Genomic DNA, 21,653 nt, shown 5'->3' with positions numbered 1-21,653 from the left:
CCGGCGACTATAAACCACCCGGCTTGAAGACCGTCGAGCTCCGACATTAAACCCTAGCGTCGAACCGGAGACTATAAATCCCCCGGTCGGAAGACTATCTGGTGTAGACGCAACTGCCGCCCATTGTCTGACCCTAGAGTCGAACCGGCGACTACGGGCCCTGGCTCTGCGATAAAACAGTGATGATGTACTTCCGTCCAGATACATCGACAAGAAGATACTATGGGGCTCGACATGTGAGCCGAGCGGCCGCACGATCAAGTTACTAAAAGCACTTCGCGACCATTTAACAAAAATTCCAGTATAAGTGAGGGGGGTCCATATGAGCGGCTTAGTTATAATCACGAGAAACGATTAACGAAGAGAAAGGGAGGAGACATAACGATTGTAGCTTGCGCTCTGATCGGGGGACAAAAATATTGACAAAGTTAAAAAAGTTAAATAACAGGACAGGATATATCCATTAAAAGCCTGGCCCTTAAAGCCGGTCGGAAGAGTTACAAAAAAAACACCAAGAAACCCACAAACTCTCCTCACTCCAGGGACTCGAAGATGGACTCCGGAACGGATTCCAGCCAGCAGGCTGGCCATATCTCGGGGAGATGGAGGTATCCTCTGGGAGATGGCCCTTGGCCTTCAAGTATGCAGTGGTCGCCCGGATAGCCTCCTCGAAGGACAAGACGAGTCGATCGCTTAACTTGTTACCGAACTCGTCCGACCGGAGATAGTTCCGTCTCATCACTTCGAAGCGGTCGGACTCTCCGCCCTGATATTCCTTCAACGCTGTGCGGGATGAATCAAGAGATTCCTGAAGATCTTTCAAATCATCTTGCAACTTAACTTCAGTGGCCGATCGGCTCTCCTTCTCAGCGGCTAGCAAGTCGGTCAATTTCGTGACGCGCTGCTCCAGCGCTCGAACCTCCACCTTCATCGCGTCCAAATCAGCAACGACCCTATTTTTTCTGTTGGTGGCTACAGTGATCTGATGGTCATGGGACTTGACTTGGTTTTCAAGTCCGGCCACCCTGGTTTCCAGGCCGGAAGATTTGCGCTGCTCGACTGCTAACAGTTTTTCCATTCTGGCCAGCTCGGACTTGAGCGTGGCGTACGGGGGCCCCTCAACCGGCGCTCCAGAAATTTGGAGCTTCTTCAATTCCTCTTCCAGCTCAGCCAAACGGTTGTTGACCGCAATGTTCTCCACCCAATGCTGCGTTTGGATGGATAACGCCAATAACCTGGTGAGATCATCATGATAACATTGAGAAACATATCCCGGTGGCTTTCTGCATGTGGCTGTCTGCCAGTTGACCGGGAGTCATCAGAGCCACGCGAGCCCTCGCATCTTCCCACGTCTGGGCGAGCGGACCCCGGATGGTGATTTGGTGCTCGGGAGCGGCAGGCTGATCCGCCGCTAAAAGGAATTCCTCGGTAGGAAGACGGAGGACGAACTTGATCATTCGGCGGCCGCTCGGATCTGCTTGAGTAGAAACTGCTCGGCTGGAAGACTCACCGATCGGTGCGGAAGTAATGTCCGAGCGCTTGAGCCGAAGGCGGACCTGGGGCACGGAGCTAACGGGTGGTGCTCCAGTCGAAGGTGCTGGCTGGTCGAGTTGGGAGGGGGTCCGATCGGAAGAAATGGCCTCATGCGCGGCAGGCAGCGGGTCGGTTGCCTCTGGGGGAGCGTCGATTGGTCCAGTCACCGGCTCAACGGGCGCAATGGCGATCCAGCAACGTTTGCGAGTTATCAGGGGGGAATCGCCGGCCGATCGCTCAACGTCCTCTGATGCGGGCTGCTGACCGGCCGAAGAAATAGCATCCCCGGTCGCTCCAGTGACGGTGCCCTGAGCGGCAGACTCTCGGGCCTCAGTTGGAGCCTCTAGCCTTTCGCCCTCGTGCGAGCCGACCGGTGCGATGCCTAGATCGACCATCTCCTTGGATGCTACCGCCTCAATCTCGACGGCTTTCAACTTCAGCCGTTCGGCAACCTTGGCACGCCACATGATGTCAGTTGCATAACAGAAAAATAAATCAGTTAGACCAAAAGGAAAAAGGACAAGGAAAGTACTTACCCAAGCTGCTCGGGAGCTTTGTGCGGATCGGGCTCAAGCCAAATACATACAACACCCCCTCGTGAAGTAGTTTGTCGATATTGAACCTCTGGCCTGCCAGTAGATTAGCCGCATGAAGATATTCCGGCTGGTTCTTATACTTGCCGAGGTTAGGCGGGTCCGACACGATGGTTTGCCACTTGGTACGAAAGGAAGGCAGCTCGGGAAAACGAAGGAAAAAATAATTCTCCTTCCAGTGCTTGTTCGAGGTCGGCATCTTATCGAAGAAGACGAGGCCGATCCGTGACTGGAAAAGGAAAGTACCCCACTCGGATTGTTTTGGATAGTAAAAGTAATGGAAAATTCTGGGGGTTAAGGGAATACCGTGCAGCTTAAAGAGGATTACTACGCCGCACAGCAGCCTAAAAGAGTTAGGTACAAGTTGGCCGAGCGGGATGCGGAAATAATTGCAAACTTCCCGGATAAAGGAGTGTAGAGGGAATCGCAGACCGGCCACAAATTGATCGCGGAAGAAGCAAACAGTGCCGGTCGGCGGGTTATGGGGCCGATCGGAAAAGGTGGCTAAAACTAGTCTATGGTCGGAAGGCAATTCAAATTCATTAAGGAAACGTCCGGCGTCAGTTTCATCGAAACGGCTGACCATGGTCATATACCATAGGCTGGGGGAAGGACCGGAAGGCTGCGAAGTGCTAGCCATCGCCGGGACGATAGCAGGAAAGGAAGAGCCGAGGAAAGAAGATTGAGAGGGTTGAAGAAGAAGACGGAAACTACAGTGAACCAGTGCAAAGATCACCAAAAAAGAAGAAATCGAAAGAACGCAGAGATAGGAAGGGGCTTACTGGAAGCAAAATGCGAGGGAGAAGGCCAAGAGTTTGTCGGAGCACCAAGGCAAGCGGACGCTGGGAGGATGGTCGCGGAAGAAGTCGCCAAAAACGCAAAGGCAAAGGTGAGAAAAGGAGGTTCAGTGCCGGCACCTCTTAAACCCCGGTCTCGGTTCACAACAGTCGTCCGATTCAGGTCATCGAAAGAAGCAAGGACATCGGACCGTCAGATTTGAACCGACGTATGTCCCATCGAAGTTTACGCCCTCGCCGTATGATGACGGCGGATATGCCAAGTGGCTATCAATGATTGGACGGCATTTAATGAGCGCCATTACCCACGCGTGGGCAGCTTAAGGAGGATTGGCACGAATTCCGAGGAGACCCAACGACGTCGACCGCCCCCAGAACAGTAGGGTAACAAGCAACGAAAAGAGATCAAAACTACAAGGCATGGCCACCAACTCGCCGATCGGCCTAAGGGACCTCCTAAAGCCGATCGGGAATACACTTTCAGAAGTAGCAAAGTGAAGGTCGCTCGACCAAATTCATAGTCCAGTCAGTCGGACTCGGCGCCTCCTTCGACTAGACTTGAAGGGGAGGCATGTGATCCGGTGATAAGGACGAGGATCCTCGTCAGCAAAGGGTCAATGGCACGTGGAGGTCAAAGGTCAAGATAGTCAACCCGAAGACTGGCCGATCGGACGAAGCAACCCGAGGACTGGCCGACCGGCTGAGAGTTCTCCGAATCGAATGGAGTACAACCTGACTAGGGGTCGGGTTTCCGATGATCACGATAAAAAGGTTCAAGGGTCGAGCGGGGTCACCGTTCGGCCGGTGAGCAAGGCAGTAGGCAGAAGCAGGCTTAGCCGAGCATATGACCATTGCAGGAGTGAGATGCGTGCCGAGCGGCCTATCCGCTCGGCCCTGGAATAGACAAGGAACGCAAGAGGACAAAGGAGACAGGGTAATATCATCCTCGAGATGCCTGCCGCCGACAAGCAGTAGAGTTGGCGGCCGAGACGTACACAGAATCGTACGGTGGAAGCTTCCACCGTCACATCCGGGATATGCTCGGACGATTGCAGAATGACGCTAGAGGCGCTTTTCTGACACAGACTTGTTAAGGTATGTTTGGGGAAGCGTTCACGTGACGGGAAACGTGCCCGCGCTTCTCCGGGGTCCTATATAAAGACCCCAGACGTCGACGAAGGTATGAGCAACTATTTACTGTAGCCACGTTACTCTGCCTCGTTCGTTGCCTGACTTGAGCGTCGGAGGGCCGTCGTCGGGGAACCCCTCCCGGCTCGGCTTCTTTACAGGATCGTCGGAAAGCCATACCACCAGTCGAAGACAGCGGAGCGTGCCACGTCCCCAGCGTCCGTCGACTCAGCGCTCGGACAGGATCAATATATTTCCTTATTTGTAGATTGAAAGGAGATTTTAATTTTTAGAGATAACTTTCCTTTTTAGAAATCATCCACATGTTTAAAAGAAAGATTTTAATTTATAAAATTTTCTTTTTATAAACCACCATGAATGGAAAAATTATTGGAGAAATTTTTTATAAATTTCCGGAAACAAATTAGGAAGTTTTAATTCTTGTGTTAATTAAAACTCTCCTTGTTTTGGAGATTAAAGTGACCGACCATTATAATTAAGAAAAGGATTTTAATTTTAATTAATTAAATTTTACCTTTTAATGGTAAAAGAATTAAGGAAGTTTTTATTTAAATTTCCTTATTTGCCAAGACCAAGGATTATAAAAGAGGGGGTAGAGGTGCCTTCATGGTAACGATTCTATTCTTTTTCTTCCTCTCTTTTCCTCCTTGGTGTGGTTGGCCCTAGAGGTTCTCCCTCTCCTCTTCTCTTCTTCTTTAGTGGCCGGTTTCATCTTTCTTTTGGAGTTGGTAATGGTGGCTGGTTCTAGCTAGGAGAAGAAGGAGAGAAAGGAGGTTTTGTTTCTTGCATCCCTTGGAGCTCGGTGGTGGTGGTCGGACCTCTACTTCTCTTGGAGAATTGATGGTGGCCGAATCTAGCTTGGAGAAGAAGGAGCTTGGTGGTTCTCGTCTCAGAAGATCGTTGCCCACACAACGTCCGAGATTAGAAGAGGAATACGGTAGAAGATCAAGAGATTATTTGCTTACAAAGAAAGATATAACTAGTAATTGTTTTCCGCATCATACTAGTTTTCTTTGTATAGTTATTTTTGGGAATACCAAACACAAGAGGCATATGATTCTAGAGTTTCGAATTTGTAATTCGAGTTTGTGTTTTATTTTTTAAATTTGTGATTCGATTGTTCTTTTTGGTTAAACCTAATGTTATTGTAGGAAATTAAATATTGAATTTCTATTAAAGGCTTTATCGAGGCAGTGGTGGATGATCCCATACCCAAGAAGGTCTTGTTCCTCGCCATGTTTGACCTGGGAGCTAATTTTAGAAATAAATATTTAATTAACTTTGTAACATATGTTGAACTTGGATCAATAGTGTTAAATTCCGCTTACGATCTAAGTCTAAACCACTTTTCTACCCACCTTGAGATGGCCACCAAGCTAGCTTGGATCCCAAGCTAGGGCCGGCCAAAGTTAAGGGTGGAGCCAATTTAAGGTGGCCGGCCAAAGCTTGGATCCCAAGCTTAGGTGGTCGACCACTAGAACAATAAAAGGGATTTTATTTAAAAATTTTCTTATGTGAATTCCATGGTTTTAAAAGAGAGTTTAAAATTTAAATCTTCCTTTTTATAGCTTTTTACAAAAGATTAAGAAAAGATTTGATATCTTTCCTTATTTGTAGATTGAAAGGAAGATTTTAATTTTGAGAAAACTTTCCTTTTTTAATCATGTTCATGATTTAAAAAGAGAGTTTTAAAATAAAATATTTCCTTTTATAAGTTTCTACAAAAGATTAAGAAAAGATTTGATATATTTCCTTATTTGTAGATTGAAAGGATAATTTTAATTTTAGAGAAAACTTTCCTTTTTGGAAATCATCCACATGTTTTAATAGAGAGATTTTAATTTATAAAATTTCCTTTTATAACCAACCATGAAGGGAAAAATTATTAGAGAAATTTTTATTAAAAATTTCCGGAAACAAATTAGGAAGTTTTAATTCTTGTGTTAAAACTTTCCTTGCTTGGAGTTATGAGGTGGCCGGCCATATGGATTTAAGAAAAGGAAATTGATTTTAATTAATTAAAATTTTATTTTCATGGTAAAGAAAATAAGGAAGTTTTTATTTAAATTTTCCTTATTTGACGAGATCAAGGATTATAAAAGAGGGGGTAGGATGCCTTCATGAAAGACAACTCGATTCTATTTTTCTCCCTCTCTTCCTTTGTGGTGGCCGACCCTAGACCTTGCTCTTCTCCTCTTCTCTTCTTCTTTAGTGGCTGGATTCATCCCTCTCTTGGAGCTCTTGTTGGTGGTCGGTTCTAGCTAGGAGAAGAAGGAGAGAAATGAGGCTTTGTTTCTAGCATCCCTTGGAGCTTGGTGGTGGTGGCCGAAACTCTTCATCTCAAGGAGAGGAGCTTGGCCGAAACTTGCAAGGAGGAAGAAGAAGGGTTTGGGTGGTTCTCATCTCGGTAGATCGTTGCTCACACAACGTCTGAGATAAGAAGAGGAATACGATAGAAGATCAAGAGGTTGTTGCTTACAAAGAAAGGTATAACTAGTAATTATTTTCCGCATCATACTAGTTTTTCTTTGTATAAATTCCAAACACAAGAGGCATATAATTCTAGGTTTCGAATTTGTGATTCAAGTTTGTGTTTTTTTTGTTTTTCAAATTTGTGATTTGATTGTTCCTTTTGATTAAACCTAGGGTTATATAAGGAAATTAAATATTAGATTTCATCGAAAGACTTTGTCTAGGAAGTGATGGTTGCTCCCATATCCAAGAAGACCTAGTGTCTCGCCATGTTTAACCTGGAAGCCGATTTCTGAAATTAATATTTAATTGAATTTATAACATAGGTGGATTTGGATCAATAATGTTAAGCATCGTTTGCGATCCAAGTCTAAACCATTAAAAACAGATAAGTTAAATTTGGAATCAATAATGTTAAGTTCCGTTTGTGATTCTGAATTTAATTTCTAAATAACACAATAGGTTATTAGGATAGGTTCGATACTTTTACAAAATTTTTATACAGTGGAACCAGTACGATCTTCCTAGGACTAACCAACATTGTCACCATTGTTTGTGACTCCAACCTAGTTTCAATTATCTAGATATTTAACTTTGTAAACTTAATTAATGCTTAATCAACGGTCTCTGTTGATCGATATTTTTTTATTTGATGATACTTTCATGCACTTATAGATTTATCACATCACTAGGTGTCCACAAGAGTTGAGGTCGGGTAGTCAACTATCGCTGATAGCCAGCTGGACTTCCTAAATCTGAGTGTGATACTGTAAGAACAGACACAGATTAAGGGGGTGTTTGGTTCTTTCCTAGGAATAGGAATCGGAATGAGAATCATAGTATGGTGGAATAGGAATGAGTATGAGCATGGATATCCTCTTAAAAGTAATGTTTAGTTAGTTGAATATTTTCTATCGGAATAAATCAAAATTTCTTTTTTTACCCTTAGGCTATGTTTGGTAGGGTGTAATCTGTCTTTTAATGTAATCAGGATTATATTACAAGGTTGATTATTTTGTTTATTTTAACTTTAAACATGTAATGTAATGTAATCTCGATTACAAAAGGTAGTGAAGTTTTGTAATCTGAATTACAAAGCAAATATTATATAATCCGATTAAATTACGAGGTCACTGTTTAATCAAAATTTGAATGCCGAATATACCCCTAATCAGCCGTCGCCCGCCAACAGCCCGTCGGCTATCGCGCGCCCATCGCCCGCCTCCGCCGTCGGTCGTCAATCGCCGCCACCGGTCATCGGCCATCGCCGTTGCCGACTGCCGCCACCACTGGTCGGCGGCGATCGCCGGCCGCCGATGGTCGCAAGCTCTGACAAAGGTGCGGCGGCCGTCGGTAGAAGTCGCAGGATATTGTTATCATTTTATAATAATATGAATTACATTCCTTATAAAAAATAATGGATATCAAACAAAAGAATGTAATCACCCTTGTAATAAAAAATTACATACATTATATTACCAAACGTAGTAATGTAATCAAGATTACATTACATTACATTACATTATATTACAAATTTAATTACATTACAAGCTCGATTACATTACACACCCAACCAAACGTAGCCTTAAAGGAAAATAAGAAAAGAATTAGATGTGAGAGAAAGTTGAATGTGAGAGAAAAATATGATGAGAGAGAATGTTGAGAGAGAAAGTATGATGAAAAAGAATGAAGAGAGAGAAAGTGCGATGAGAGAACATAAGGAAAGAGAGTATGATGGGAGAGATCATGATGATAGATGATGAGAAAGAAAATATGGTGAGAGAAAAAATAAAATGAGAGGGATGAAGAGAGAGAAAGTGTAAATAAAAAAGAGGAGAGAGAGTGTGATGGGAGAGATTGAGGAGAGAGAAAGTATGATGAGGGAGAAAGTGTGATGAGAAAAAAATAGAAAAACAGATGTGAGGGGAGTGATTGAGGAGAGAGAAAATATCATGAGAGAAAAAGTGTGATGAGAGAGAAAGTGTGTTACGAAAAAAGGGAGAGATTGAGGAGAGAGAAAGTGTGATGAGATAGAAAGCATGGTGAGAGAAAAAGTGTGATGAGAAAAAAAGATAAAAGAGAGTGTGATGTGAAAGATTGAGAAGAGAGAAAATATGATGAGAGAGGAAGTATGATTAGAAAAATGAGAAAAAAAGAGGAAAAAAAGTGTGATGAGAGAGATTCAGGAGATAGAAAGTGGGTGATAAAATGAGGAGAGAGAAAATATGATGAGAGAGAACAAGGAGAGAGAAAGTGATATGAAAGAAAAATTAAATAAATATATTTTGATATTTGATATTAAGGGGAAAAATTTTAGTTTTGGATCAAGGATATTTTTGGAATACGAGAATATTTTGATGGTTGAAAATAGAGTAATAACTCATTGAAAGGGGAGACATGAGAATCACTTATTGCCCAATTATAAGGATTTATTCCCTTAATTGTAATTATATTATTATAATTTAAACATCAACAATGACAATTAATGATTATCATTCTCATTCCTCACTCATTCCCCTAAATCAAACGTCCCTAAGTCTAAGTTTATATGATCGGACGGGTCAACTAGCTAGTGGATTTATCATTTTTGTTTTTTGTTTTTTTGTTTTGTTTTCCCGCGTGACGCGTGAATCGACGGCGGCCCACCTTCTCAGCTCTCCCAACGCGCTTGCTTCGCCACCCGATGCATTTCAATTCCTTCTCCCCTCCGGCAACCAACGTCACGCACGGCCGCGGTTCTCAGAACCTTCTCGTCTCATCCGCTATAAGAATCAAACACCATCCAGTACCGCCACCACATCGCTAAACCATCACCTCCTCTGTTTCTGCAATCGTACGTCATGGCGGACGCGAAGCAACAAGTGCATCTGAACGGCGCCTATTACGGCCCTCCGGTGCCTCCCCGGCATCATTCCTTCCGCAGCGTCGGCCGATCCTCCCGCTGCTGCTGCGGCTGCCTCCTCTGCAACCTCTTCATGTTCCTCCTCTCCCTCCTCGTCGCCCTCGGCGTCGTCGTCCTCGTCCTCTGCCTCGTCTTCCGCCCCTACCAGCCCACGGCCCGCGTTGACACCGCCTCTCTCGTCCGATTCGATCTCGACGGCTCCTCCACCCTCCGCTACAACCTCTCCCTCGGTCTCACCGTCCGCAACCCCAACCGGCGGCTCTCCTTCTACTACGACCGCCTGGAGGCCCGCGCGGAGTACGACGAAAACCGCTTCGGCTTCTCCAGCCTTCCCACCTTCTACCAAGGACACAAGAACACCACAGTGATCGGCTCGATCCTGTTCGACGGCACGCAGCGCTTGCTCGGGGACTCCGACGTCGGCGAAACCTACCTGAGGGAGACGAGCGAGGGCTTCTACAACATCGACGTCAAGGTGCGGGGCAAGATGAGGGTCAAAGCTTGGATATTTAAGCTCCGGTACAACCGGCCCCACATCGACTGCACGCTGAAGTTGCCGGTGCCCGGCACCGGCGGCAAGTTCGAGAGCACGGACTGCGACGTGGACGTCTTCTGATAGAATACGATGTCTCATTTATATTTTGATCGATCGATCGATCTGTACTGTTCGATATGTCATTTTCCCCCTATTATTTTATTTGGCACATATTCGTAGTTATCAGAAATTTGTTTCTGCATCGAAAATTTTGGTCCGAGCGTGCGTGGCTCTCCCCAGGGCCAGGCCTCGCGATGGGCTCTGCTGGAGCTTCAATTTGGGCTTCGATTGCTAATTATTTGGGCTATGTAAAGTAACCGGGTCAAAGGCCTCTTGGGCCGACATAAAACTAAACAAAACAAATGTAGATCCCGCCTGTCGTCATTCGAGAAAGAAAGGGAGCGAAGACTCCGTGACCGAAAGCTGAGCTTGATCGGCTTCAATTCCCTCCTCGTTCCCTCCTCCTCCTTTTATCTTTACATCCATATGCATTCTCTTTTTGACCGCCCTTTCCTTTCCTTTCCTTTCCTTTCCTTTCCTTTCCTTTCTTCTCTGAGGAAGCCACCGCAGCAAATTTAAAGAGAGCAGCGAGGAGCCCCAAGCGTTCAATTTCTCGGGCAAAGTATCAAGTAAAGAGAGGCAGCCCATCTCCTCGGATCCCTCAACGCCTCAATCACCTTTGAAATCATGAGATCGATCGATTGCTGCCCCTCTCTCTCTCTCTCACACACACACATCTCCATCCGTTTATGATTTTATTCCATCGAACACAATCATGACCTCCATTTGCAGAAAGAAAGAAAGAAGGAAAGGAAGAAAGCAAGAAAGAAAGATTCATTCTTAGGCTTCCCTTACTTCCATGCATCTGCATGGGATTAGGAGGAGAAAGGCGTTCAACGAGGAGGGACGTTAATGGCTTCCCCTTTTATATATCTCAAAGCGCTGCTGCTACTGCAAAAGATTTTGTGGCGTGGAAACTTTGTCTCTCAGTCCCGGGATCGATATCATCGTCCCATCTCTAGTTTTTCTTTTCGTACGTAGATTTCAGAAATCTAGATTAAAGCTTGTAAACGAATTGTTAGTAAATATACATTCAATATTTGTCTTCGATCGGTTCATTTTATATCGGCTTAAACTAATTAAACTTAAAGATGATTTACTAATCATAGAACATGCTTCGACATTCTATTTACTAATTATAGACTTGAAGATGATTTTACTGTGAAGGATGAAGATTGTTGTCATAGTCCCCATCAAACTCAAGCAAAGTTCACTCACTATTAGCCAATCTTAATATTCATTGTTTGAGCTTATTAACCTTAAATTCATCAATAAACTTAAATTTACTCGCTTGTATATATCTAATCGTAGTGCCGACGATACCGGATTACTTGGAATGAATGATATCACCTTTTGTCTCGTCAATATGACACACATAGTATTATAAATGTGTACATAATTTTATATTCTTTATATCTTCAAACAGAAAAGTAAAGAAAATGAGATTTATAAGTTTGTGTATGAATTGTTCTATGTAAGTTCATGGTATTCGATTGATAAAGCTTGTTTTATTTTGTCATGGTTAAAAAAAAATTGTTCAAATATGTTTACTTCTTGTTAAATTAAGTTAGAAGTTATTTATGAATCATCCAGAGTTCTAAAATAAACACAAGTACAAGGAGAAAAGCAAAAGTTTGTCTCTACTCAAGTGGCCAAACTGAGGATCAGTGACACTATTGCATATAGGAGATTACCGAATGGTACAAAAGAAAGAAAATCAAATGTTTGTTTTGCAACGTGTTAAATTTTTTCTATGATATTCTTGGCAATGGCTAATCCAAAATGCATAATATATCCATTGGAGTTCATATATATTATTCCAATGCCCAAATATCTGCAGTGCAATCAAGTTGTATTATACTTGCTCTTTTACTATCTTTCAGTAACATATAATGATTCTTTTCATTTTAATTACTTTTCAAGTCTATAAATGATTCGAATTAATTGGTCGAATCTGATCAGTCAAACCAGTAAAGCATCAGGTGTAGACTACAAAACAGCAATCTGGGTGGTGATCATAAAAAACACAAGCACAAAATGGATGCTGAAAAAAAAACCACAGAAACCTGCAGATCAGATGAACAACTTGGTATTTGGAATGTGTCTGCAAACAAAGCAGTCATTGGAGACATCAGTCAAAAGGTAGACAAGAAAAAGGTGAGAAGAGGAGGCTAGTTTTTTTAAAGGCACCATTCACTTTGTAATTTATATATTATATACTTGTGACTTTTTACCCTGCTGTTGCTGTTCCTGCTGTTTTTTTTTTTTTTTTTTTTGCACAATCCAAGGAAGAGAATCCACTAAAACATTGTTAACTCCCCTTCCCCCATATCTCATTTCAGCTTTTAACACCCTCCACAGGATACTCCCAAATCCCCTCTCATTTTAAGGCAAGCATCACTATTTAAGATCGCACGATTCATTTCTGAAAGTATATTAATAGACTGTAAACCAAAGATCACACAGGACAGAGCACAAACACCTGCCTGCCTCAAGATTATCTTACTAGTAAGATTCCAAATCATCAACTTTGAGGCCTAAAGGCAATATGCTATCCTTAGTTGCGTTAGTCTTTTCACTTTCACTAGTTTCCAAAGATGAGAATGTTGAGTCTTGTACCCCAAAGTGGAGAAAAGTGATTCCTCTTCATCATTATGCATGAAAGTAGCTCCTTTTAATAATTGTTAGTGAAGATGTTGTGCTGTTTTTGCCTTTCAAATTTAGCTCATCCTTCGAAAAGCTTTGCCATTATCTACATTGCTCGCTTCTTTTATATATTCTTAGGTTTTAACCCAAACTGCAGTTCTTTCTTAAGGGTAATTAAATTTCTCTTTTTAATTATACCCTCTCTCCCTCAGTGGCTGGAAAGGTGAAGACATGATGAAAATTATTAAAGAGCATTATTGCTACTAGTTAAGCAAAAGTGATTTGAGCAACACTCAAAGTGACAATGATTTAAGCATACATGATCCTTTTGGCTGTTCATTCTTTTGGTAACAAAAGATTCTTTGACTTAAAGAAAATATCTTCTTTTTTTTTTCTCTTCCTTCAGATATGGAGCTTAATCAACAAGCATAATATATGAACTAGCTACAAGACTGTCAAAAGCACAAGTTAACACTGTCTTTACCATGAATTTGCTAATATCTAATTCAGATGACAAAATTGTAAGATGAAGAATGAATATTTGGATTCTAGCAGTGTGGATAACAAGCTGCAAATACACACGTTTCACTTGTGTTCATCCTAATTAACCCAGTTGCACCACCATGCACACCCTGCTGTATCGACTCGACGTAATCAATTGTGTTCAGGGAGTTTGAAAAGGACTGTTCTATCAACAAGTTCAGAAAGCTCCGCGCCATCCAAATCACCAGGAGCAGATAGATTCAGATCTAGAACAAAAGGATGGGGATCCTTGGCATCCTTCCTGTCGTCAAAATCGGTTCCTGGCTTGGCTGTAGGAGTAGAGCATGCACTGGAACTGGAATACTCAATGCTTTCACAGGTCAAAATGATGATTGCATCACTCACACTAATCTCCTCTCCACCGGACCTCTTAATTCTTCCACTTCCTATCGCGTTCATAATACCTTGTTGCGTTTGGTAGTCCACTTGCTCCATGTCTTCCATCAAGATACAACTGTGAGGATTATCTCTGATTGCTTCGGCAAACCTTTCAATGTAGCCATGGCTTGCTTCGGAGCTAATCGAAATGAAGTCTGTGTAGGAGCCAAAGACTAATCTGGCTATCTCCATGGCGATCTTTACTTTGCCTTCGAAATCGCTACCCTGGAAGAGCAGCCATGTCTCTTGCTTGGCCTCCTCTGGTTCCGATCTCTCACTCCTCCTTCGCATGCCCGATCTGCATTGAAGAATGGTGCTTGCTATGTCAGAGATGATGTGCTTCTGCCATGGGACTTGCTCCTCCAATGCACTGCATAGCGTCTTGAGATTCTTCGCACTGAGCTCCTTGAACTTTGAGGTGTATTCAACTTCCATGGAGTCACTAGAGGAGCTCATGTTAACACAGAGTACTTTCTCACTATTGATTGATGGCACTGGATCCTCATCCTGGTCCTTGTGAGTAGCTCCACTCGTCCAGAAATCGAACTCGTGACAGGAATCTTTTTCCTTCCCCTGGATGGAAGATGATGGAAAACTCCAAGAGAAATTGAGTGTTTTCTTTGGCTGATTTGAATTGCCTGAGCTGCTCCATTTGCATAGATCAGTGATCTGGGGAGAATCCTATAAAAATTGGAAGGTGATCATTCATCATAAATCTGCATGAACTGTTTTGAGCTAGCATATGAAAGGAACAACACAAAGAGGCATGCATACAGTAGAGTCACTTGATATGCCTCCTTTCTCAAACTTTTGAAGCCATGAAGGTAGGCAGCTTGAAGGTCTTGGGCCGTGCCCACCGTTAACACCAGTTCTTTGAGCTCCTTTAATTATGCTGCACCAGTCAGCAGAGCCAAAGTTCTTGTTCCTCTCTCGAGCATCCAGTTGCCATGATGGTTCCACTCCAAGCCCCTTTCCTCGGACATGTCTATCAACTCCAGTGCTAGAAAGACAGTAGATATCAATCAGACATTTCCACTAGGCGAATGCAAGAGATCTTTCGGAAGGTTACATCAACTAGTGACTGATTGCATCAGTCGCCCATCTAAACGTAAAAATCCACTTCAAAGTGGAGTTTGAGAAAATGTACCTGTCAAAGCTGAGGCTCAGCTCCAAGCTTCCACCTGGAACAAACAGTGGCTCGATATCATGAACTCCTAAATCATCAAGCCAAGAGATGGAAGTTTCATAAGTGAGGTAGGTTGCGATTCCCACGACCCAAATCTTGCCGCCTTCGACACCATGAGAGACCAACCTTCCGAGCTCCTTGACCGCGTGCTCCATGGGGGAACACAAGATCCCTTCTTTTTGATCTGTAATCTTGAATCCACTGAGATCTCCCAGGTAGATTACGCTGCTCCTTCCATTCACGAGGCAACTCAGTTCCTTGGTCTTCTCCTCCACCTCTGCTCTCGACGAGCGCTCGAGAGAAGAGAGCGAGAGGTTTGTGAGCTGGAGGCTCCTCAGAGTATGAGGAACGTCGCCACTCACGGCCCTCTCCATGACCCTTCTCATGACGGCCTCGCAGGTGGATAAATTTTCAGCGACGATGACGAAGCCGCTCTGTTTGGATTTCACTAGCGACTCCATGACGGCGTCGACGTCGTTCTCTCGCGCTCGAGCAGCGTCTAGGGGCCTTGTTTTCTTGGGTAGCGGCGAGAGAGCGTAGGTGTCTTCGGACGTGGGAGAGATGGACTGCTCCACATTGCACTTGACTTGTGTGCTGGAGAAACCGGCCTCCCGCATTACTCTGCTCACGCTGGGGTCATCCAAGATGGAGACGACAAGCTGGTGGAGCTCGACCTTGACGACGAGCAGCGGCTGCTGCTGAGCCTCGACGGAGCCTCGGCGCTGGTGAGCCTGTGCGCGCTTGAAGGCAGCGACGAGGGCGTTGGACAGGGCCGGGGGACGGTGGAGGTGGTGGTGGTGGTGGGCGTAGGCGCCGAGGAGGGAACAGGAGGCGGAGGAGGAAGGGGAGGCGGCGGCGGCTGCGGTGGGGAGGCGGTTGAGGGCGACGTTGAAGCAGAGCTCGAGGGCCTTGCAGCGGAGCGGATGGGAGTGGGAGCGTAGGCAGGCGGAGCGGAGTAGACCGCCGGCGCCGGAAGAGGAAAGCATGACGCTGGCCACGTGGAGCGGAGTGACCTGTGCGTGGCCTCGCTGCTGCGCCAGGCCGACGGCTTGTCCCACCACGCTCGCCGCCTCCGGGCTCAGCGATTGTTGCACCGTGCTGCCTCCTCTCATTCTTCTTCTTCTTCGTCTTCGATTCGACTTGTACAACAAACCAATCCCCCCTCTCTCTCTCTATATATATACGATGATGATGATGAAGAAGAAGAAGAATTAATGGTGGAGCGATTTGGGAGGGAACGAATGAGATGGCTGAGGCAGAGGAAGTGAGGAGGACTTTGTAGAGGTGCTTTTAGTTTTGGTCGAGCCGAGAACATCTGGATATTGCTGAGTTAGGGAGCGGAGCTGCATGGCTGTTGCTGTCTCTGCTTTGGCCGCTTTTGTTCGCTTTAATTTTACTTCTTTTTATTTTTTATTTTTTTATTTTTTATTTTTACAAAAAATCCTTTTGGAGATTTGAGAAATTCGGTTTCTTTCTGGGTTGGAGGAACGTGAGAGTTGATGATGGGACCGAGGGGTGTATGGTTTAGGGGACTTCGCCATGCGTTGAGATGGACGGAAAGGAATTAAGAAGGGTGCTTTCCTTGCGAGGGAGGGAAAATGGAGGGCAAAGCGTTTGATCCTGTGGTGGAAAGTGGAGCAGGTGTAGTAAACAAGCAGCACCAAGGACATACCATACGTACACACTGTAGCTCTAATGATGCATGTTTTGATCAATTATGCATCTTTTGATCGATTTGACTAAATAAAACTCTCTTCTTTTATGGTATTTATAGTAAAAAATGATGTTGCTATTGTGAAACAGTTTATTATCATCGTTCCTATAATAAAATATATATAAATAAATTATTAGAGATATTTTATTCTAAGGAGATCAAATACATAACGAGTCATTTTACACATTAAGAATTGATCATAAAATTTATTGTTGTAAACACTCTTATAAATATCAACTATTCTAACTTGTTAGGATAAAAATTCTCTCTTAGTAGTGGCAAAAGGTCATATAATGACCAAAACACTTCACATGATCGGTCCCACAATCATTTATATAGAGGTAAATCAATTTTTTTTGCTTTTTTAAATAATGACCATTGCATAGAAAGGACAAGTGATCTTATCTGGGACGCCGATGGATGAGTCACTGGTGAGTTGACGTTAATGTTGACTAAACCATCAATCGCTAGGCTACAATAAGATCACGAGGAGATTCGTCGATGCCTGTGTAGGAGAGAAGATGAAGGGCAAGAGGTTAGAGGGACAACCAAGAAGTTTTTCGGTGTTATCACTCCAACGCTCAAGTTAGGATTTCGGTGGAGTGAAGAAGAAAATAAATAGTATTAGAGTTTATGAAAATGATGTGCGCATACTTTTTCTCACAAGGGTTAGCTACCTTTTATAAGATCGTGATTATCCACAATATTCTCCTTGTTCCCCTCATTCTTCGCAACCATTGCCACATTTCCCAAAATAAATGACCATTACGACCCATTTATTTTAGAGTAAATAGTTGTACTTTGTACCTTTCTCGTGATAACAGCTGAGTTATCCACGTCCTCAATGAATAACAACTCATTGCTTTAATTATTGATAACTAGAACCGTTTCAGTTTAGCCAGAGAGCACTCGTAACTTGAGTTGGAGTAAGGAGTTGAGGAGTCGGGAGTACATCTTTGACTTTTGATTGCCCTCTTGGTAAGAATGTTGACCTCTTTAACCACATGACCTCATTTGGTTACCCCCATATCACTAATCTCCCTTAACTCTAGTCGAAGAAAGCGAAAATTCGACTGACTATATTGATATTATATGGCAGGACATCTTGATTAGCTAGGCATATGGCTAAGAAAAAATCCCTAGCATGACCTTTAATAAGATCTAGGTCTTAATTGATGCCACGCCTTTTAAATGTGAGGCATGCTTTATCAACTTCGACTTCCGAGCCCCAAAGGTACCATTATCTCCGAAGTTATATCACATTAATATGAAGTGACCCCTGACAAGGAAGATTCAACGTCTATCTCAGTGTAATAATTATTAAGAATTGTCGCAATTTGTGTTTGATCGAGCGGCCAATGATCCCCTACTTTTAAGATGATACGGATCCAAGGGTCCTGTTCAAACACCTACAATATGTAGATTAGGTTGCGCGGGTTGTTGTCACTTTGTGCAACCCTTGTTTGTGCGTACACTGATCTTCATCATCTTCACTTCAAGCTTTCTGCATTTCCGTCCTTGAGTAAGTCACTCGTCTCCATAATGTTTGTTATTCACCAACCTATCCTTAGCCCTCCCTTTCTTTGCTAGTGCATGTGTCCTTATTGGTCTTGTGATGACTACGAAATCTTCATCTACTCCTTAGTACTATTCCATAGAGTCTAATTTTAGTAATCCTTTATTAGTTTGAATAAGAGTCACCTATGGGATTCTAGCCAACCATGGTCTGATACTCTCCAATGGTAATGACTGTCTCGATTATCCTCCTTCGGGAAGTGTGACTTTCTTCCGCAGTCACTTGATTAGTGCGCTATGCTTTCCTATTCTTGTTTTCTTTACTGAGGTGTCCCAATATTTCTGTATTCCTTTGTCTCAGTTGGGGCCAAAATCATTTTGTATTTTAATCGAAGTAGTCATCCTGTTTCACATGTATTAAATCTCTCTATCTGCTCAACTTTTCCACTGCTTCTTTTATCCCAAGAAAATAAAGGATGGAGTATTCTTTTTTTATCTGAAGTTTGTCATGACCCACTTAAGGGGCTTCCATCATCATATAAAAGGATAGAGTATTCTTCTTTATCATCCGACCCCCCAACCCTGTGTCTTGGCCAACTAGCTGGCAGCGTGAATTACCCCTATCTCCTATCTTAAAAAAATTATCACATGGAGTGAGGCTATTTTCATGCCTTTGAACAACTACAAGATTTAAAGTTCAACAACACTTTTTTACTGAAGGAAGGGTTGCTTCACCTATTTGGGTTGAGCCCTATTCTATCTCCCCTTCAACTCTCTTTTGGTATATGCTCTTTTTTTTCTTTTTCTTTGAGCTTTGATTTCTAACTAAAAGTTTATCTTTGTTTCTATAGTTGCTACCATTTTAAAAGCCTTTTTGGGTTAGGCGATGAGGTTGTTAGACATCTAGTTGGAGGGTCGCAACATTGAAATTGTTGATTTGACCAGGGTGGCAGAAATTAATAAGGCGGTTTTATCCGACCCGGTACCAGTTTGATGGAAACTGCCCCTCCTACACCAACAGATGCATAACCCACAAACATGGATGACTCTATGGCCCCCTTTCGGATAACTCACAAAAGGTGCCCTCTCAGCCATGGGCTCAAGGTTCAATTTCTCCTCTCAAGTCACATAATTCATGTGTCAGGATTCTACCTGCTGGTGGTCCTTCTCTTCTACCTGTCCAGCTCCCAACTTCGCTTGCTGAGGCAACAAGGGATCCAACAGATGTCAATTCCCTACATCCACTTGCTCCAACTCCTCTTGAGGCCACAACCCCCACTTCCCTCTTGCAAAGAGACCTAGGGACCATCTCTTCATGTCCCCCAATTGGAGCTCGATCTCTTAGCCCCTCGAGCCGGAATGACTACGATACCACCCCAAGGACAAGCAATCCCAGAGGAGTTCTACTTAGATCTCACTTTCCTTGGCCCGGTGGCGGGGAGGTGGAAGGAAGGTGAAGCGGTCACAGAAGATCTTTCTCTCAAAGCTCTAGTAGAGGAGTTGATGGGATCAAGGACCGATGATATGTCAAAGTTGATGGTCTTTAGTCGGTGATTCCCAGAAGTGTGGCAAGGTCGTTAAGAAATGCATACTCGTATAATTGAATTGGAGACTCAGTTGACTTCTTTAAAAACCAAAGCTTCCCTGGCCCAAGTAGAGTTGACATGTCTGAAGAACCTGAGGGGTGATCTAGCTGTAGAGCAATCGAAAATTCTTTACTTAAGGAAGATTATATTCGAGGGGAAGTCGGATAGTCTCCAAGCGACGTATGAGATTGATCGACTGAAAAGAGAAATAAATTCCTTGGAAGCCATAAGCTGTAGTCGGGGAGGAAAAAGCAACGAAAGGAAGTTAGGAAGTTAAAAACCATGGTGGGGGTGCAAGAGGTGAAGCTCGGGGTAGCTGAAGCATGGATGAATATTGTCAAAGGTGAGTTGGACACCTATCAGAAGAGGCATAATCTTTTGAAGGTGGAGCTAGGAGCTACTCGGGAGGAGACTGAATCCAGCAAGACTTTGGGGAAGGATCAATTGAGCGAATTGGAGCCCTTTCACGGCGACGCAGAGGCTACTCTCACATGAGGCAAGAATGAGCTTGGGCAACATTAGAGTCATGCACCAAAAAACGAAATTTGCCCAAGAATTAGCTAAGACCCCGACTCCGTGAGTTTGAGACTATTCGCTCTGAAGCCGAGACCAACCAAGCTGAGACCAAGGCACTAAAATTCTCCAAGGTCAAACTACAAACAACTCTCGAGGCCCAAAGAAACCAACTGAAAAGCTTGACGATTGAGCTCAAAGAGTATCATGCTCGAGAGGACGCGCGCGAGTCTATCAAAAAGAAGGAAATCCTCAAATTCGAGGAATTGTATGGTATGGTTGGCACCATTATGCTCGAATGGTACAATATGGCGTGGACAAGACCCTGAAACAATTACTGGAGTTCGGATATTTACTCGCCGATAAGCCTCTTCCAATCATTAAACTATCAAAGATCTCATATAATATCCCCGAAGAAGATGTGGCAGATTTCACTTGAACTTTCCTTCTTTTTATGACCCATTTACTTCTGTAATTGGCCTTTTTATGTTAATGAAACTTTTGGTTCCCTGATTCCCTTTCTGGGATTTTAACAGTTTGTTGTAGTTTTGACCTTGACTTCGATCACGTCGAATTAAAAAAGGTGGGTGGTACGATATATACTCCACATGTGGAGGAAGTTAATATAACAGTCATATAGATGTCGACTCGACTATGTCTGAGTCGAGGAGTTTAGGTCCTAAAAAGTATTGGGACCTTGATGCCCGCTAGAGGGGGGATGAATAAATTCCTACAATTATTAGTCACAGCGAAAACAAAAATACTAATAAACAAAAAGAAAGCTAACCCTAGAAAATGATAAATAAGAAGCAAACCAATACACATTCATTTAACGTGGTTTAGAGATTAGAGCTCCTATTCCATGACTGTTCGTAAGGTGGACTATCTTGATCTGTCGGTGGTTGATTCTCCGAAAAACTCCGGCTAGCTCAAACCTCCTTCTTGGTGGGAAAACCTCACCACAACTTTGATCAAAAAACCCTTAGATCACAAAAAGTGCTTGGAGCACTTAGGAAACTTCTAATAGACTTTAACCAAGTCTATTTCATCAACCCAAATCAAGCCCCAAAGTCTTGGTTATATAGGCCTCGGGTTGAAAAATCCCACCTACCAGTCGACTGGTAAGTATACCAGTCGGTTGCCCTCTATGTAATTTGACTGTTACATATCAACGACTCGATACTAGTCGACTGATGAAAACACCAGTCGACTGCTACAGTACTGCTATAGAAACTGTTGTTGGATCATAAAGTTCATTAGAGGGGGGGGGGGGATGAATAGAGATCGAACATTTGTTATCGAGTAAGCAATAGAAACATAAAATTAAACACAACGCTAACAAAATCAATTTTACTTGGTTCGGAGCATTCGCCAACTCCTACTCCAAGACTCATACGTGAAAGTGCTTTCGTTGGGCAATGCCTAATAATTCATAAAAATATTACACGATTTAGTACAAGAATTAAGAAAAGAATACCGACAACAAGAAAAAAGAAATTGAGTCTCTGGTTGTTGGAGGAGCTTCACAAAG

At 43.4% G+C, this 21,653-nt stretch overlaps 2 protein-coding genes across 2 annotated transcripts; one reads left to right on the top strand and one right to left on the bottom strand.

Annotated features, from left to right (window-relative positions):
* Positions 1 to 9,324: 9,324 nt before the first annotated feature.
* On the top strand, positions 9,325 to 10,171 carry LOC121973115 (NDR1/HIN1-like protein 3). The gene has a single exon (XM_042524697.1). The coding sequence runs from the start codon at positions 9,385 to 9,387 to the stop codon at positions 10,060 to 10,062; it is 678 nt and encodes a 225-aa protein (XP_042380631.1). The 5' UTR covers positions 9,325 to 9,384; the 3' UTR covers positions 10,063 to 10,171.
* A 2,904-nt stretch (positions 10,172 to 13,075) lies between these two features.
* On the bottom strand, positions 13,076 to 16,095 carry LOC121969504 (protein SMAX1-LIKE 3-like). The gene is made up of 3 exons (XM_042519644.1): positions 14,756 to 16,095; positions 14,383 to 14,608; positions 13,076 to 14,289 (listed from the first exon to the last, which is right to left on the bottom strand). The coding sequence occupies exons 1-3, from the start codon at positions 15,904 to 15,906 to the stop codon at positions 13,342 to 13,344; spliced, it is 2,325 nt and encodes a 774-aa protein (XP_042375578.1). The 5' UTR covers positions 15,907 to 16,095; the 3' UTR covers positions 13,076 to 13,341.
* Positions 16,096 to 21,653: the final 5,558 nt, after the last annotated feature.

The sequence above is a fragment of the Zingiber officinale genome, chromosome 4A, assembly GCF_018446385.1.
Source record: "Zingiber officinale cultivar Zhangliang chromosome 4A, Zo_v1.1, whole genome shotgun sequence".
NCBI classification, from domain to species: domain Eukaryota; kingdom Viridiplantae; phylum Streptophyta; class Magnoliopsida; order Zingiberales; family Zingiberaceae; genus Zingiber; species Zingiber officinale.
The sequence above is the reverse complement of the archived record's forward strand: the minus strand, read 5'-3'. Positions and strand labels throughout refer to the sequence as shown.